At 47.4% G+C, this 19,460-nt stretch overlaps 1 protein-coding gene and 1 pseudogene across 1 annotated transcript in view; one reads left to right on the forward strand and one right to left on the reverse strand.

Moving 5' to 3' along the window:
- The window catches only part of LRGUK (leucine rich repeats and guanylate kinase domain containing), a 102,590-nt gene that overhangs the window by 36,691 nt on the left and 46,439 nt on the right, over nucleotides 1-19,460 (reverse strand). Inside the window, exons 12-15 of the mRNA XM_045855580.1 lie at nucleotides 12,624-12,720; nucleotides 6,977-7,090; nucleotides 3,606-3,807; nucleotides 3,181-3,276 (exon numbers count right to left, since the gene is read on the reverse strand). Of these exons, the coding sequence (XP_045711536.1) occupies nucleotides 3,181-3,276; nucleotides 3,606-3,807; nucleotides 6,977-7,090; nucleotides 12,624-12,720 (509 nt within the window). The remainder of the gene's footprint in view (nucleotides 1-3,180; nucleotides 3,277-3,605; nucleotides 3,808-6,976; nucleotides 7,091-12,623; nucleotides 12,721-19,460) is intronic.
- LOC123829680 lies at nucleotides 15,676-17,860 on the forward strand (annotated as a pseudogene).

Genomic DNA, 19,460 nt, shown 5'->3' on the forward strand with positions numbered 1-19,460 from the left:
ACCCCTATATAAAATATTCTGCTATATTGAAATCATTGATTTTTGTTTCTAGGGGTTCTGCTTGTACAAATAATATGAGTATTTACATGAAAATACCTAAACAATGGAAACTAAAATCAGAGTGACCCCGCTGGGCAGAGAGGGGAGAGCCGGAGGGCGGTGGGGACACCCGGCTGGGAGTCAGGTGGTGGCTTTGAGGTGATGGGGAAGGGCCCGTCCCCTGCAGTGAACCCGCCCCCACCTGGCCCGCAGCTCCTTGGCAGCACCTTGTGGCCTGAACTCACGGAGGCCACTGGCTCTCCTCCTGGGCCACTAGGGACACTATAAAAACTTAGAATAAGGACTATGTTAGTGAGAATTTTTTAATATTCGCTTGAATAATGCCTGGCCTCCACTAAGTCAAGTTCATCTGTAAACCATCAACTGAATAAAAAACAAAACAAGAAAACAAAACTTCCTCCATAGATTAACTGTATAAATAAGGTAAAGGGTTTGGCTTCTTAAAAAAAACACATTATTTTCTACAATACTAAACCTGCTGAGAAATCCGGGGATGTTGAGGTTAGCAATTTGATATATTAATCACAAACACTCCCACTGACGTTTTTAAAAGATGGAATTCTATCAGTCAATAACTGGTCCTATTTCAGTTATTAAAGGATCCGAGATCTTACAAATTCTATAATTCCTTCTTTTCAGTAAGTCCAATGGGGCTAACCTAATTAGTATAAAAATGTCATTTTATTACACCTTTTAAGAAAAGGGGAGTCCATTTTCCCACACACACCGTATCTGGTCTGTTAATTTCGCCAGTGGCAACAGCGCAGAGTGTCCGGAGTTTCTGCGGGCGCGGGGCAAGGGGACGAGACAGAGAGACGCAGCCTCTCTGACGGTGGAGGCGGAGACAGAGCCGTGCCCCAGCGTGGACCTCGGAGGTGTCCCCCGAGCTACCTACTGAGACGTGGGCTCTTTTCCATTACTCAGCACCGGTCAGGCCCGCGGGACTGACTCCTGTTTATCCAAACCCACGAGGGGCTGATTTAAAAGCCGCAACACCCACTGATTAATTTACAATGGGAGATGGGCCTGGCTCGGGGAGCCGGGCAGGGCGTTCCAACGTCAGGGACAGCCCCCACGGGGACAGGTCCACCTGGGGGGACCAAATTAAACATCAGAAGGTTGCTGGGCCGGCCAAGATTTAAAGCCAAAGGAGGCAGATTTCCTCCAGAGAAACTTACGCCAAGCGACGGAAGCCTCATTAAATACATGAAGCTATCATCTCCGCGATGGACTCGCCTTGCTGAAGGGCCCACGCCCCAAGTGGAGAATCGGAGCAGCGCCTCCTAACCTAACACCCACCCCCAACTGTGGGTGGGGCCCAGACCTCCCTGCCGCCCACACTCAGTCAGGGCGTGCTCTCCTCAGCTACTTTATCCTTAGGAGATCACACTCTCGTCACTCTCCCCCTAAGAGACACATGGAGATGGAAAAGCTGTCATTACCTGGGTGCTACCTGTCTCACCTGCCTTCACTGCAGACTGCCAGGGGCACCACACCCGCTTTAACTCTGGTGACAGCGTGATGCAAGCTGGCAGGCCAGGTCCCCCTCGGTCAGAGACAGGAGGGCTAGAAACCACGTGTGCACAGCAGGCTGCGGCCCATCGCCACAGCAGCGAGAGCCTGGACTATCATTCACTGCAGTGACAGGTGGAGGTGGTTCAGTCCACCAGAGGGACCTCCCGTTTTCATTGTTATGGTGGTAAAGGACACATCACGTCACATTTGCCATGTCAGCCATCTCGGGACTGCAGAATTCATTGGCATTAAGCACATTCACGCCATTGTGAACTTTTTCATCATCATCACCATCCACCTGCGGAACCTCTTCATCGTGTACAACTCAACTCTGCACCCGGTAAACACTGACTCCCAGTCTGTGCTCACGCAGCCCCTGGCCACCACCACTCTGCTTTCTGCTGCTGTGAGGTGGACTGCCCCAGGTACCTCACACGTGCAGAGTCATCTAGTACAGTTTTCCTGGTTTTGTGACTGGCATTTTTCACTGAGCACACTGTTTTCAAAGTTTACTGGTGCTATAGCGCGTCAGAATTTCTTCCTTTTCTACGGATGGACGGTGTTCCCTTGCATGCGTACAGCAAACTGCTGTTCATCCACTCACCCCTCGGGGGACACTGGGGTTGCTTCCACCTTTTGGCTATTGGGAATGATGCTGCTATGAACACAGGTGTACAAATACCTGTTCAAGTCCCCGCTTTCACTTCTTTGGGAGGTATAATAAACCCAGAAGTGGAATGGCTGGGTTATACGGTAATTCTATTGTTAATTTTTTGAGGAACCACCATATTGTTTTTCAGAGCAGCCACGCCATTTTACATTCCCAGTTTCTCTACATTCTTGCCACCACACGTTTTGTTTTTTTTTTGTTTTCAATAGTAGCCATCTTAGTGTGTGTGAGGTGGATTTGGGGAAAACTTTTAAGTACATTTCAAATTACTCGTGCACCAAAATTCTAATTCAGGGCATTAGGATCCTAGATTCCAAGGAGATGCGCTCTTATACATCCTACACCATTGCTGCCCACACTGGATCCGTGAGGCCGGTGGGGAGCATTCAATCCATCTAGCGGGACAGTCAAGTGAAGCTCTGACCAGCTAAGCAGCTTGCCCAGGGGAGCAGCAGGCCCGGGACTGGGCTCACATGCTCTGGCCGGTGTCTCCCCACTGCGCTCTGCGGTGCAACCTTTTGAGGACAAGGGCAACGCAAAGGAAATGGGGAAGAAATGTCCTGGACCAAAACAATGCTAAATACAAACCTGCTGAGCATAACACCACCTCAAGGAACCCTAAGGGAAGGCTCAGGGTGGAAGGCTCAGTCCTGACCCACGGGGCTGACGACCACGCCTGCGCCACCTTGCCAGGCACCGCCCAGCAAGTCCCCGGAGCGCGGTCCTCTGAGTTCCATTATGGTCACCGAGACAAGCAGAGGTACCGGCCCAGAGGGTGATTGGTCTGTGGGGACGATGGCCCCAGAGGGAGTGTGGGGATTAAGAAGTTAGAAGCAGCTTGAGTTGATGAGTATTCAAATAACAACTCAAAGATTTGCTTTCTTCTACACACACACACACACGCAAATTCTGACACAAAATGGCTAGGATAGTACCTGCAACTGGAGCCAAAGTCTTGGCAGGTTCCTTGCGTAATCCGAGGTATTCTTTAACGAGCTGACTCAGCTGTTGGTAGGCAACATCCAGGTCATCTGCAGTAAAGGAGTGTGCACTTTAAAGCAACAGAATCCTACCAAAATACAGTCAATTTGCAACTGTTGATGACACTGATATTTTTCAGCTCCATTTGATCTTATGAATATTGTGGTAGGCAGAGTTCTAAGACTGTCCATCACACAGAAAGGGCATGGGAACAGCCTCTGAGGCCAAACCCCTGGCAGACATTCAACAGGGAAACAGGGGCCTCAGTCCTGCAGCCACAAGTAACTGCATTCTGTCAACAATAGCAAGACACCCTGCAGTGGGTTCTTCCCCACTGCTCTGGCACTTCAGAAATAAAACTTTGCTGAAAGTCACCAACCTGCATTGATTACTGCATCAAAATATCCTGGAGATTCCTGATTAACTTTAATATAAGGGTCCACTCTGGAAACAGCAAATTCAATCTCGGCACGACTGAATAATCCTTTTCTCCGTAAGTATCCCTCGTATTTCTTCTTGTCCATGGGCACCACCAGGATATATCGAGGCTCAAAATAGGCATACTTCAAACTTCTCACACCCTATCCATTAAAAAAAAAGATAAATCAGAAACAGATCCACAATTCATTCTGGAGGTGTCTGGCAACATAAAGTATAATTAGTAGTAGTGCACGGAATGATTTCTTTTATCTGTATATTAGCTATTACTTTCCTATAAATATCTCAAGATTGGATTACTTCTCCCTGTTCATTAGAAGTAGATTATCATTGCAGATACAAGATTTCATTCTACCTGGCATCCTCTAACAGTGAGGAATTGTAACGGTGGGGAACTGTAGCCCACCCCCCTTACTTCTGACGTTGTTTCTATAAGTGCTGACGGACTCATATGGAACTTGTAGATGAACAGCACGTGTGTGTAAGAATCCCAGGAGCTAACTTCAAAGGATACAGACTCCGCCCTCAGGCATCCCAGCTCCGGGAGGTTTGCTGACCTTCAACCGCAAAGCCAGGGTGCCATAAAACCAGGACGGTGCACACCAGAACATCCCTTGACCAGTGCTGAGGTCCTTATCGGAGGGGACTGTGCTCGTCTGCTCGTAGAGGCCGTTCCAGCCCCACCCCTTGATCTCTTTGTTCTGCTTCCCCTCTTCCTCCTTAACGAAAACCCTGTCTGCAGTGAGATGTTACGATGGGCTTTGGGACATGAGTTCCCCATCTTCTCAGATTGCTGACATTTGAATAAACCTCTTTCCTTTCACCAGCGCATGTCTCACAAGTTTGGCTTTCATGGTGGCTGGCAGCCAGACCAGTGTTCGACTACCTAATGAATCACGCTAATGAATATGATTCTCAAAAAGGAAAATTGCGAGGTACAAATAGGTACACTCATGACGGTACTGCATCTTTATTACTGAAAAGTCATATCAGTTCTACATTTCAAAAGGCATCCCGGCAGCAGCAGGACAGAGAGCTCTTACTGGAGAGAAAAGGCTCCTCTGTAACCCCTCTGTCATCTCCTTGGGACACCTCCTGTTCGTCCACCAGTCGCCTGGCTGGCTGGTTCCTGTTTCAGCCTCCAGAGCACAGGAAGGCCAAGCTAACGATACCCGGAGCTCCCAGCGGGAAGCAGGGGCAGGTATGGTATTAGTGGTGTGCAGACCTGGGGGCTGGGTCGTGCCTGCAGCAACCTGGCTCCTGCAGATGCCGTGCAAACCCTCGTGCTACCCGAGCACCCGTTTCCTCACTGGCGAAATGAAAGCGTTATTCTAAATGGACGACGCCACGTGCCTTCCAGCTCGATCCTATCACCAACCGTTTAACTCAGCATGCAAAATCTTTGTCTTAAAAATTCATGGGAAGACACACAGGCTCCTTAAAAAAAAAAATTTCTAAAAGAGTCGATGACAAAGAGCAGTTTGAAAACAAGCTTTCGCTGGACAGAATCAGGGGAATGAATAAAACCTGATTTACAGACGTGACCCCTTGGAAACGAGCAGGAGAGTGCTCCCTGGGAGGAAGCTGTAAACCGGGGGCCAGCACCCGGAGAACCGCCGGACTGGGAGCAGGTGAGTGCGAGGAACCGGAGGGGTTTGGTGTTTCAAAAAGTGCATCTGCTTTTGTTTCTTCGTTGTTCAAGGGCAACATTTTTAGGAAAAGGCCTTTTGTTTCTTATTAGCCTAAAAACAACGAAAACCTCCTTAACGATGTAAAACCAATCCCACACAGGCAGATCAGGCTTGCAGGATTTTGAAGTTCGGGAAAGTAAGGAGTTGGAAGACATGTGACCGGTTTCACTGAAGCAGTCCAACACCTGTGCCCACGCAAGGAGCCGAAAAGGAGTCACGTGGCCTGCTTGGTGCAGCTACGGGGAACAAAGCCTTAAGTTGATAGTAAATTTAACCCATAGTAAAGGCATGCTAGACGTGCCCAGGATTTTCTGTAAGTTTGGGCTAACCGAGCCACTTTTATTATCATTTTTTTTCCTGACCACAGAGGTGTCAGTCAGGGAAGGCAACCCGAAAACAAACACAATCGGTTGCCTTTGAAGGTTCAGTGAACAGAACCACATGTTTTCAAACCCCAGAGTGGAGTATCCGTGCTTGCACTCGGGACCTGCACCGTGGGGGACTCATGTGCACTCTGACACGGAAGACTCGCGGAGGGAGAGCCGCGGTGGGGCACAGACAATGCTGCCTGAACTCCGCGAGCCCAACTTGCCAGCAGAATGCGAATACTGCAAGCGTGAACTAGCAAAGTCGAATGACAACACGGATCACACATCTCCCACGAGGCATGAAGGAGCAAGGTCAACTGCATGGAGCTGCCACTGTCTCGAGGGGACAGGGGACCAGTTCCACATCTGGTACGAGTCAGGTTTTGTCTAATACCGTGCTACAGGAACAGACACCAGGCTCTCAGGAGAAAAAGGGTAATTTAGTCAAAAAATGACTTAGAAAATAATCCTTGAGTGGCAGCTTTGCTCATACACGTGTCATGCATTACCTTTGTCTTTTGATCTAATTCTGTCACTTAATTTTCACCTGTCTTTCCTCCCACATATCATTAGGTTGGCCAAAAAGTCTGTTATGTTTTTTTCATAAAATAAAAGATACGTTTTTCATTTTTGCCAATAACTTCGCTGATTTGGATATTTTGAGTATGTTGGCTCTCTCCCACCATTGGCTTCTAGTGGGTGGAGGCCAGGGGTGCTGCTAAACATCTTCCACTGCATGAGACAGCCCCACAGCAGAGAATTATTTGGCCAAAATGTCAACAGTACCAAGAAACTTCGCAAACCACTTCTGACATGTTCAATCAGTCACAGCACCTTCTCCAAACACACCACAAATCCTTTTTGTGTTTCAGTTGCATTTGTACCTTTCTGGAAATAATAAAGCATAATACACCAAAAGTGTTGCATATCTCCTTCCATCTTCAATATCAAAATGGCTGCACAAAACTTCACCACTCTTGGTAAGTTTTTTAAATGCACGCTGATATGACAGCTGTCACAAGTCAAGCTAACAAAATTGTTTTGAATAAAATTCAAGTGAAACTAGAGCCATTGTATGGAAAAAACTAAAACTTTTTGGCCAGCCCAATACTTGTAAACAAACTCGCACACTTCCTTACGCATTCTTCTTGTGCCGAGCAGTGTGCTACCCGCATCGCGGCCCCTCCCAACCCCAAATATAAATTTACAAACACACACATTACAAATCAGTTGATTGAAAGAAAAACACTTACTTCTATTTCCATGTGAACACAGCTTGCTAAACCGTCTCTTGCAATAGCTTCTATGGTGTCCCTATTTAATCCATAACTGTGGTTGCCATAATTATATGTTAGAATGAATTTGCCCTGAAATTTGAGAAGTACAGAGATTTTCATAAGAGAGCCGCCATAGTGAAATTTAATAAAGTTATTTGATGTCTTACTTTTTTATATGATTCCACAAAACTTACCGACAACAGCAATTATGTAAGAATGACAATGGGTCTATGAACGTTAACATCGAACTACGATAGAGAAATTTATTCGGAACTGTCTGCTGGCAGAAGAATTAGGCTTTGGGAAATAATCTCCTGACAAAATGCTAGAGGACAGTGGAGGTATCGGGGCGTATGTAGGACAGATCACTTTGCTCACTCACCCACTTCCTGCCAAACCTGTGCCATAACCCTTCGTTATATGGACAGGAGAACTCACAGTCCGCCCTCCGCCCCAGCCGTGTCCGCTCTGCCGGCACACCAGGTAGCCCGGAAACACTTCCATTCTCAAAAGCCAATGTTCCCAGATAAGCCTGAAGGCCATGCATTACAGGCACATCCTGAAACCTTTGCATCCCAAGGTAAGCTGTCAGAAATGGGCCTCCCCTGTTTTTCCAAATAAAGGTGGCTTTTTACCAAAACTGACCACAGAACTGTGTGCCCTACAACCGCCTGAAGTATAAAGACTGCCTTCTGTCAGTATTCTGGAAGCCAAACTCTACCCAAGCTGTACTCCCTTGCAAAAAGCAAGTAAAACACATCTCTCAAACTTGTCTTTCTCTCTGACAGTCTTCTAGTTATGAAACCACTAGGTCTAACCTAAATTGGGAGGCTGGTGAGAACAGAAGGAATAAAAATGTGGGCCATTCCGACTGCTCCCGCACACGGTTTTTAAATAACTACTGGAGTGGAGCGCCCCAGGCTGAACCCCACTGACAGCAGCACCCTCAGCTGCACAGCACAGCGAGGGCGTCTCACGGAGTGGGGCGGGGCTCCGGGGCACAAGTCTGCTGCCCAAGGCGGGAGAATCCACCCCCCAATCAAAAGAAGTTTATGTCACACCTTCTCAAAGGTAAAAATGCAACATTTTGTGACCTTAATCATTTCCTCCCGCATGTCATACCCTCTCTGTGTTCTGTGGAACAAATGCTGTGACCCCTTTTCTTTGAATCTATGTATTATATCCAAATTGAGATACACATATAAAGAGATACATATACACACACATACACAGATACTGAATTTTCCATCAGGTATGTACTTTACCCTGTTTACTGTGACTCACCCTGTTTTCAAAATGCACCCCTGAAATGGTTTCCAACTGTATACTATGAGCCAGTTTACTTGCAGGGACAAGAGCCTTCCTCTGCAGATCCCAAATACATTTTCTGAAAGGATATAGGGTTGGGAGGACTCCTGCTTTGAGCTTATGTGTACAAAACAGGCTCTGCTCATGTTTGCTTTAAGGATTAAGATGGAGTGATCTCTGGCTTCTGGCTAGTGATATCCCTTTCGTTTCTCCTTGCCTGTGAATTCTTCATAAATAGCAATTTTTGTGTTTCAGATGCCTCCAGATCTGTGGTCCTATTTCCACAAGAGGGAAAGGGGGTAAGTGAGTGTGTCTGGGGGCACGCTGGGGGCTGATTTGTGTGTTGGGGAGGCCATGTGTATGGGAAGGTGGGCGGACATGGGGTATGCCAGGGTTGTCTATCAAGCAGGCGCCCGTAAGAGGAGAGAGCAGGGCCCGTGGGTGGGTGTCCTGCAGAGGGGTGGGGTTCAGCGTACAGAAGGATGAGTTGTGGACGTGATTGGCCAAGCTGACATGATGTCGGGAGTTCACAGTCTCCAGGTTTGTCTCTCTTCGTAAAATAGTCAAGCCCACTTGGAAGAAAAGGGTATCAGAAGCAAAACTGAAGTTAATGGATATAATATCATTCTGAAGTCATATATGTTATCAGAAGAGGTAAAAATGAATAATTCTCAAATGCATAAGGATTGCTATAGCTGGAACAAAACTATAAGACTGAATATCGTGTGGAAGTACAGCGATCTCTTCAATGAGGAACTGAAGCACACTTGACTGCAGATGTGACAAGGTGTGGGACAGCAGGGGAGCCCGTGGGATCTGCGAACTGGAGCTCTGGACCAAGGCAAAATGCCTCAGACGCTAATAAGAGAAATCAGCATTGATTTTGGGAGCTGGTTGTCTTTCAACCCAAACAGTCTTAAGAGAATGCTTCTCACTAATAATAAGATAACCCCTCGAATCTCTATTAAAGCTTTTAGAAATATGAAGTCCCGGAGCCCTCTTCATACATTAAACTGTTGAAATAGAACCCTAGGAGAGAAACAGAATTTCCAAGATGTACTTTCAACAAGGTCAGAGGGAAAATGGCCTAGGGATTATAAGCCTTTCTCCCGTGGGCTTCTCTGCAAACATAAGAGAAAACGTGCACCACGTATAAACCTGGTCATTCAGACTGAAACTCGTAGAAACTGTACAGTCTATGCTTAAATGTCCCAATAGTATAGGCACTGAAGGATAAGCCAGGTTCATTATTTGGGGGTGGGGACACAAAAAGGAAGGAGGGGCGAGGGAGGAGGAGGGGAGGGAAGATGCAGCCATACAAGCATCGCTGGTTGGATGATAATCTTTCAAAAGTGGAAAGAAAGAACCAGAACAGGCAGAAAAGTGAACTGTATGGAAGTCCCAACAACCATTCATGCAGACCGGTAAGAGGGGCAGAGTCGGCAGCTGGCAGAGAGGGGTCGCGGCAGGAAAAAGCCGTGGCTGGCAGACCTGGGCGCGCAGGGCGCAGGCTGTGGCTGGCAGACCCCGGTGGCAGACCCCAGGCGCAGGCAGGGGGGTGGGGGCAACAAGCAGACCCAGTCAGGCGCACAAGGCCACTGGCTGTCTGCAGTCACACATTTGTGTGCAGATAAACCAAGTGAAAACAGGCAGTGAGACAGACCGCGCAACCTGGGGCCTCAATGCCGGAAAATAAAGCCTAAAAGCACTGATTGAAAACACTTGTGGAGGTTGAGGTGCGGGGAGAGACTCCCAGCCTCACAGGAGAGTTTGTTGGAGACCCATTAGGGTCCTAGAATGTACACAAGCCCTCCTGTTCAGGAAACAGCACCAGAAGGACCCACTTTGCTTGCGGAAGGGACTGAAATCCAACAGAGAGCAGAGAAAGTGCCATTGTTTCCTCTCAGACCCCGTCCCCACATACAACGTCACAACCCAGCAATTGGGATGCCCTGCCCTGGTGAACACCTAAGGCTCTGCCCCTCATATGTAACAGGTGCCACAAGACCAAAAAAAAAAAAAAAGGCCCAAGCAGAAGAACAAATCAAAGCTCCAGAGTCAATACTTTTAAGTGACCAAGAGATAGCCAACCTGTCAGATACACAGTTCCAAGCACTGGTGATCAGAATGCTCACAGAATTGGTTGATTTTGGTCACAAATTAGATGAAAAAACGAAGGCTACAATAAGCGAAATAAAGAAAAATGCACAGGGAATCAATAGTGATGGAAAGAAAACTGGGTCTCAAATCAGTGGAGTGGACCAGAAGGAAGAAAAACAACATACAATCAGAAAAGAATGAAGAAATAAGAATTCAAAAAAATGAGGAGAGGCTTACGAACCTCCAGGACATCTTTAAACGTTCCAACATCTGAATTATAAGGGTACCAGGAGGAGAAGAGGAACAACAACAAGTGGAAAAATTATTTGAACAAATAATAAAGGAGAACTTCCCTAAACTGGAAAAGGAAATAGACTCCCAGGAAGTCCAGGAAGCTCAGAGTCCCAAACAAGTTGGACCCAAGGAGGAACACAACAAGGCACATCATAATTACATTACTCAAGATTAAAATGAAGGAGAGAATTCTAGAAACAGCAAGAGATAAGGGGACAGTCACCTACAAAGGAGTTCCCATAAGACTGTCAGCTGATTTCTCAAAAGAGAACTTGCAGGCAAGAAGGGGCTGGAAAGAAGTATTCCAAGTCATGAGAGGCAAGGACCTACATCCAAGATTGCTCTATCCAGCAAAGCTTTCATTTAGAATGGAAGGGCAGATAAAGCACTTCTCGGATAAGGTCAAGTTAAAGGAGTTTATCATTACCAAGCCCTTATTTTATGAAATGTTAAAAGGAATTATCTAAGAAAAAGAAGATAAAAAAACGTGGATAGTAAAATGACAGCAAACTCACAATAATTAACCACACCTAAAACAAAACCAAAAGAAACTAAGCAAACAACTAGAACAGGAACAGAACCACAGAAATGGAGATCACATGGAGGGTTAGCAACAGGGGAATGGGAGAGGGAGAGTGGGGGAAAGGTACAGAGAGTAAGTAGCATAGAGGGTAGGTAGAAAATAGACAGGGGGAGGGCAAGAATAGTATGGGAGATGTAGAAGCCAAAGAACTTATGACACATGGACATGAGATAAAGGTGGGGAATGTGGGTGGGAGAGGGTGTGCAGGGTGGAGGGGAATGAAGGGGGGAAAATGGGACAACTGTAATAGCATAATCAATAAAATATATTTTTTAAAAAAGCAGAAACATAGTATCACCCTTAATCTGGTCCCTTGGTGGGTTCCAGGAAAGAAACCACACAGTGGTGTAGGAGTCACTGGGGACGGACAGAATGATGTAAACAGAATGAAGGCCCTTGGTGCAAAGAAAGAGAAGAGGAAAGGCTCACAGAGTCACCAGCGGTGACGAAGACCTGATGTCAGGGGTGGAGATGTACTGACGTCAGCATGTACTTTTGGCAGATAAAACAAATTGGGGTCCTGAAGAGTCTCTCTGCGGCGGGAAGGCTGAGAAAGAACACGTGACTTATCTTTGAGAAAATGAACTCAACAGCAACGGGGTCATGAATTACTACCAATGAGATTATCAGTTTCAGGGGGAAAAAAATTGAGTCCGATTGCCCAGGGCTCCTATGACACAGACCAATGCAGGGCAGAAGGCTTTACGCTGAGAAGACACAGACCTCCGAGGAGGAGGGAACCTTCTCTGGTCTAACAGCAAGGGCTTCTGCGTACACTGGGGGGCGGCCTGGCCTCCGAGGCTCAGGAGCTCTCAAACGGGGGCGTTACAGTGGACGGTTAAGGCTGCGTGCGTGTCCGGGACGGGACAGCTGAATGGAACACGCCATGACGAAACGGTGCTTAAGGTCATGGCCATTAGGAAGCACTGCTGATGGCGACTGGAAGGAGGGGTGTCTGGACCGAATGCTCAGTTTGCACGCTTCATGCACCACGTCAGGTGTGTGAGAAGGGTCTGTTGGGAAGTGAAATCTATGTAACAACAGCAGCGCCCGATGCGCACAGGGCACCAGGATTCGTCACAGTGCTCCTCCTGCTCTTCTCTTCACATGTCCACTCACTCTGTCCTCCTGAAAAGTCACAGTGTTTTCTCCAAGATCAGAGAGTAAAAAAAACAGCATGTGAACAGGGATGTATTAAATGGATTAAGGAGAGACAACCCGGTAAGAACCCCTCTCATATCACACACAAAACTGAGTCGTTGTCTTTTTTATCACTGTTTCCTAATGTGTCTCCCAGAGGACATGCATTTCTCGTGCAATGAAGGACAGCATTCTTACCATGTTTACCATTTCGCTGAAAACTTCCTGTGAGATAAAATGGTAATCGACTCGGTCCCCTTCTCCAAAGTAAGGGGGTCTGGTGGTGTGACAGGCCCTGGAAAGATAAAATAGATAATCCGGTAACTTAGGATTCAAGTGGAAGTGAGTCCCGCATAAAGTGTATTTGAAAACGCTGGCAGTGATCCATAAATCATGGACGTGAAAGTCTCGCGACGGTGACACCTGTGTGGTTTTGCAAGGCTGGGCCAGAGTCGGCAGCCGCACTCTGGGGCTGATACACGGTCTGGGTTGTCAACACTGAGATTTCTGCTCATTGTTATTTATGGCCTTCTGAACCACCTCCTCTGCCATCACAAAGTAGTGCTTTGGGAAGTATAACAATATTTATCACTTACATTTTTCCACGGGAGTGTTTTCATGTGGTCTCTGTTCTATGGGCATTTCCTGCTTGCTCTTCTCCCACCCCTCCCCCTGGCTAGCCCCCTGGTCTTTCGGGACCTCGCATGCCACCCTCCTAAGAAGCTTTCTCGACCCTGTCGCTGGAGTGTGCAACTCTTCCTTACACACCCAGGGCCTCAGTGCCAGCGCCAATGGCATCGCAGGTCCTTGTCCTCTGCTGCTCTAGGGCAGCAGTGAGCTCGTCCCGCTGAGCTGCCATCACTTGTCGGCGCTGGGTGGGACCCTCCTCTGGGGACCCCCAATTCTGATGCTGATAGAGCCCTTTCTGACCACCGTCTGAAACAGCATCGCCACGCCATGCCACGCCCCCAGTTATTCTCCATTCCCCATGCCGCTTTCTTCTAGCTCTGCATCTGTCTTTTCCTGTCCTCCCCAGCACGGCATATGGACAATGAGGGGAGGGCTTTATCATATGAAGCCCTGCATTCCCAGCGTAGGCACTAAGTATTTGTAACATGAATGAAGAAACGTAGTGTGATGCGGGCAGCAGCTGCAGTGAACCCCCCTGCACAGACGACTGTGAAACGACTGGTCCCAGCAGGCCAGTGTCACCCCAGAACCCACCACGGGGGCCCCACCAGCCCAGGACTCCTGATTCAGACTCTTCTGCCTTCTCAATGAAAAGTTCTGGGAATGCAAGTGGATTATTAGATTAACCTGCCATTTGACAATAGGAAATGAGAATACAGAGTTGCTTATGTTTTACAGATGATGAAACTCAGACACGGCAATTACGGGACACGACTAAGTAGCAAGGTCGGGATGATTCCAATGCCAATTCTTTTCCATATCCAACTATGGGGATAAAGTCTCAACTTCCCAGGCCCCTCCATGGCAAAGTCAAAGACAAATTTGTATACTGTTCATCTTCTGTTCATCTTCTACTCTAATCAACGAAATTAGCAAATGTTAAGGTCTTATCATCATCTTCAAACTATATACTCGGGACAGAGAGTACTTTCGAAGAGGAGACTGTCACATCGCTGTGACACTTGTTTTGTCTGAACACACTGGCATTTCCTCACACACCTGGGCAGGGACCTGGGACCCTCGTCTGTCGGCGTCCCTGACAGCTGGGAAGGATAAACCAGTGATCGGCATCACGCCCTCAGTGCAGCTCTCATACACTGCACCGACGCTGCACAGCCGGCAAAGAAGTGGAGGGGCAGGGGGGGTTTCAGAGTCTGTAAAAGGAAGACAGGCAGGGGCGCCGCTGGAAGCCCCCGGGAAGGTCAGCGAAGGGCTGGCTTCGCCGATGCCTGAACCTGCACCCACTGCGGGGCTTGCTGTTAGGAAAGGCCTGCAGTGACCTGAGGGGTTTCGCACCTGTCATCCCCTCCTCACTCACTGTGAAGCATGCTGCCCGGACAGGAACACTTCAGAAAGAAATACTTCACAGTGAAGGTGACGTTTCAATACACTTAGGAAAAAATAACGCCAAATTTTAGGCAGACAAATTTGCTTTGGTTATCACCTTTGATACCCTTCATCTCGTCTGTAAATATAATTTTAATCGTAACTTAAATTTCCACGGGTTCATCGTTTACTAATTAATTTACTCAGTAAGTCCTGATCAATGAGTCAAATCATGGTTTGCAATGGGAGCCACGCTGCCTGGTACTCCCACTTAACAGACAAACGAACTGAGTTAGAGATTAGCCCCGGGCTGCACCACCAGCCCTAAAGGTCTGAGGGTGAGTCAGACATTCTAAAGGCCAATGCGCTGGCCAGCTGCCATCCGGGACCCTAGCAAAGCAAGTCCCTGCGGGGACGGAGGCGATGATCGGGCAGGGAAGGAATGCAGAAGGCCAGGCCAAATGCTGCAATGTTCAAATACCCAGGGACACGTAATAGGGAGAAAAAGATGTCTAAGAAGAGCTAGCAGGTGGACGAGGAAGTAGAGATTTTGTCAGTGGGCCTCAGAAGCATTCAAAGTTGAGATTTCAACTCTGGACCACACTGCCTCAGGGAGTAATACACTCCTTGTTGCTGCAAAGATTTAGGCGGAGCCTTGGCTGTATGTGCCTCTAAATTCAAGCAGGTTACAGTGCGCCATATTGTCGGTCAGTGAACTCCTTCCATGGGTATCCACAGAAGCCTGGGTATTCCTTGGGGATGTGGTAGGCAAATTAAATTGTGTCTAATGTTCCGTGCGAATTGCGTGTCATTGACCTGCTGGACACAAAGAGACCAGCAACGCAGAAGATTCCAGCACACGCTGTCTGAGTATCAATTCACACCACTTTCTGACTTACACCACCATCCCCCCGTCACTGTTTCCTAACCAGTCTCCCCGTGTCCAGCCCTCCCTCCCCAGGCCCTCTCCCAAACGGCACGCCATGCGGCAGAGCGCACTTTCCAGCATGCAGCTGTGACCACGACGCTCCCCTGCTCCGAGACCCTGCAGGGTCAGGCTGCTGCCTCTCCTTCCAGTCCTGCCTCCTGCCATCTCTCTGCACACTTCAGGTTCAGCCTGTGTACCGGGTGCACTTTCAGTTACTCCAACACGCCTGCTCGTCCTCTGGGGCATGCAGGCCCCACCTGAACCCCACTCCCAGCCTCTCTTACTTCTTCTGTCTCAGAAGCGCCTATGTCCCTCATCACAGTGCTCCTCAAACCAGTATCCTGTCAGGCGGCGCTGACCGAGGGACCAGACTGCACGCAGCCGGGAGGACGGGACCCACGCCTGTTGTTCCCCAGTTTCACTGCCAGCACACGGCTCACGGATGGTGCTCGGCAGACACGGACTGAATGGCTGAGTGAACCATTCCAGTCAGTCACGTCAGTGTCAACAGTTTGGACTAGGCTGCATTTGGTGGCTGGAGCTCATACCTGCTCCTTTAACTAAACAGCTGCAGTCTTTCACTTTGCTCCATTACAGTGTTAAGAGTAAAATGTATTTAGTAGTCGACATCATGCGAAAGGTTATGAACATCAGAAGTGCTCTAAAATAGAGACCTAAGGAAGAACATGGTTTTTCCTTTGTGACCGACCACTCAGAGCACTTGAATGGTCTTAAATCTAGCAGGTGAGCAGGCTGGTATTGTTTTGCGTTTCCCTCGCTATTCAGCGCTCTTCCGGGGGCCACTGATCTGGGAGGTCACATCAGGGCTGGGAGTGGAGAGACCCTGAAGGCAGTAAATCCGTGTTTCCCATCCACTAACACTACATGTAAAGAACATCCAACCTACTTCTAAAACCAGGAACAAATAGCAAATTCAAGCCTAAGACGAGGGCACACTCTCTCAACCACACTATCTGTTATAAACCACCAATTATGTTTTCAATAGTTATATATCTGGGCATGCACTCAGCACATGAAAATTTCTCTGAGTGTTTGGTTTTGAGCCAGTGCAATTTAGATAAAGGAAGACCAAATACCAGGACAAAATTGGAGGAAAAGATTTAAGCAAATGACAGAGCAAGTGCCTTTATGTAAACGCTTATACTCTGCGACGAGACTATTCATGCCTTTTGGGTTTTTTTTTTCATTTAATTAAAAATCAATCAATTCCATTTTGAATGAAGAATAAAATAGGCCTCTGCCCCGCCTGCCCGCCTCGGCAGTGCCGTGCTCCTCTGGCACCAGGACCCACAGCAGCTGTGGCAGCTGCACCCCACGGGTACCAGTGCCCCCACCCGCACCCACACCCCCTGGCTCCTGAGGAGGCCTGGGCAGAGCGATGTTGCATTTCCCCAGTAAATGGTACCAGTAGGCTATACAGTACTCTTGCCAAGACACTGAACAGCAGCGCTGCCTCCCAGCACCCGGAGTATTTGGAGCCCACTGATCCTAAAGAGCTCCTTGGGGAATGCAGGGCGGTCCCGAGCATGCAACCTCCCCAGTTCCAGAGGAATCTTGTGAGTCCGAGGACAGACTGGCCCTGTAGCCACCACGCCCCTCCATTAGGGCCATGCAGCGGAGCATCCTTGCCCGAGCGCTCGGAGAAGGCGCAGACGACTTTGCACAAGGCCCTGTGGAGGTGCTCCTCATGTGGGAGGGAAGGAAATGCCTCCTCCCAGAAGAAATCCTAGCCCACCAGCCAGACAGGCTGTGCCTCCGAGAGGCGGGCCACTGTTTTGACGCCTCCCAACCGCTCCTCAGCAGACCGGGCTACCAAGGCCCCTTTTCCACCCAGGCCCTGGTCACCTTCTCCGGATGGAGAACGTAACAGTGGACCAGCTGGCTATGCCTGGTTTTTCCTCCGGAACCGATTCAAGCCGGGCCACAGTGCCAATGTTAGGCTGACGGCCATGACATTGCAAACCAACCAGGTGGCCACTGCACAGATGCTAGACTGCAAGGAGCCCAGCTGACAGCTCTGCTGTCGCCGTCACCCACTTAAAAGCACGTACCGACTGGGAGCAGGTTCGATCAGCTCACGTCTGTGACCTTTTCCAGAGCCTGCAGAACATCGCACCCAAGATTCCCCTTATTGTTTGCGGGGACTTCAATGCACAGAAAACAGAGCAGGTTCTATAAACATGTTGCCTCCTCTGGCCTCAGCCTGGGCCGCACCCACGAGCTGCCGAAAGCTGATGGGCAGTTGGAACGCCCATATACCCCCCGGGGGGGTTCCGGACCTCCGGGGAGTGCCGGCACACCCTGGATACACCTGTATCCCAACACGCGCTGGGGGTGAGGTCAGAGCTCTGGACTCGCTCACTGAAGAGCAGACGGGGCCCAACCAGCCACCACCTTCCCACTGCCCCTCAGACCACCCGCCTCTAGTGTGTGACTTCAGCGTTAATGGGAACCTGATGGACTTTTATAAATGCTTATGTGTCTTTTTAATCACAGAGTCATGGGCAGGGCTGTTTCAGGAAAGTGAAAAAGGGTAAGAAGATGCCTGAGATGCATTCCCGGTTTCTCCCACTTCACTTCCCATGTTCCCAGCATGCCCTTGGGAAGGAATCCCACTCATTCGCAAACGCTTTCCATGAAAACCCGCAGCGGAAAAGGTATACGCACTCCAGTGTTGCTTCACATTGATTTCTTTCCCTCAGCATTACATTTACATCAATTAAAGGCACCAAATTACGCTTGTTTTGAAGCTTTCGGTTTGATGATGCTACATAAAAATGCTTTCTCGAGTCCATAATTAACAGGTATGCAGGAAACAGCAATTTCTCTAGACAGTGTTTCAAGTTCTTTACTTGTGGTTTTAAATGTCAACAAAATATGCATGGCAATATTTACCTTTTATATCTTTGTGTAAAAAATGGATAAATTTTAGCATTATCAACATTTTAAAACCATGCAAAGCTTAAGTTATACAGTAATTTATAGTAATTTACTTAAGGCTTTAAGATGTTTTTATCTGGAGGTCTAACAAAACAGCAGTGTGCAAAGGAACTATTTAGGCTGGAGGCTCCAGGGTTTTTTTTTGTTTTTTTTTTTTAAGTGGAAATAGCAAGTCTTCTTGATAAGTTCTTCAAGTAATTCTTGCTGTGCCTGCATGTTCCCCTTCACTGTACTTCTTGAAAAGATCCCAAGGCCAGCCAGACTTTGGCATTTAATCACTGTGATGCGTTTATAGTTTTCCACTGAAACGCTACTGTCTACCTTTGAGGTCATTCAGTGTCACTATTGTTTGTATGTGAGTGTGCCTTTCCCAGTAGGTCATTTAGGAGCTGTTATGTGGCATGGGCAAAGAAAGTCAGTGGGGCCTTCTTTGCAGAGATGGGAAACTCGAAAGCCTGTTTGTGTGAGGCTGTCACTGAAAGTTCCTGAGGCAGCCAGGGGACTGGTTCGAAGCATCTAGAAGGAATGTAAAAAGAAAGAAAGATAACCTGGAATTCTCTTTTATCAGATAAAGCAGATGTATTTTATTAAATACACTGATAAAACATGCAGAGTCAACAGAGGAGGTCTACAAACACATTCCCTCCTTATACATTGATAAAATACACCAAGTATTTATCAGCGTACTTATCAAATACATTTATAAAACATTTATCAATGTATTACCAATAGGTTATTTACTGGAATTTTGTTTGGAATGGGTTTTACCTATTATGTATTTAATAGGTAAACATTATAAACATTTTTACCTATATAAAATAAACATAAACATTTTTACCTATATAGGTAAAAAATATATATATACACACACACACACACCTATATAGGTATAACATTTTTACCTATATAAAATAAACATTATAAACATTTTTACCTATATAGGTAAAAAAAAATATATATATATACCTATATAGGTATAATATTTACCTATTAAATACATAATAGGTAAAACCCATTCCAAACCAAAATTCCAATAAATAACCTATTGGTACTACATTGATAAATATTTTAATCCATGAATTGTATATATATATTTAAGATTAATGAATGGTCCTTTAGACCTAATTTAA

This window comes from Phyllostomus hastatus, unplaced genomic scaffold (assembly GCF_019186645.2).
Source record: "Phyllostomus hastatus isolate PE091 unplaced genomic scaffold, TTU_PhHast_1.1 phas_scaffold_114, whole genome shotgun sequence".
Lineage (NCBI taxonomy): Eukaryota > Metazoa > Chordata > Mammalia > Chiroptera > Phyllostomidae > Phyllostomus > Phyllostomus hastatus.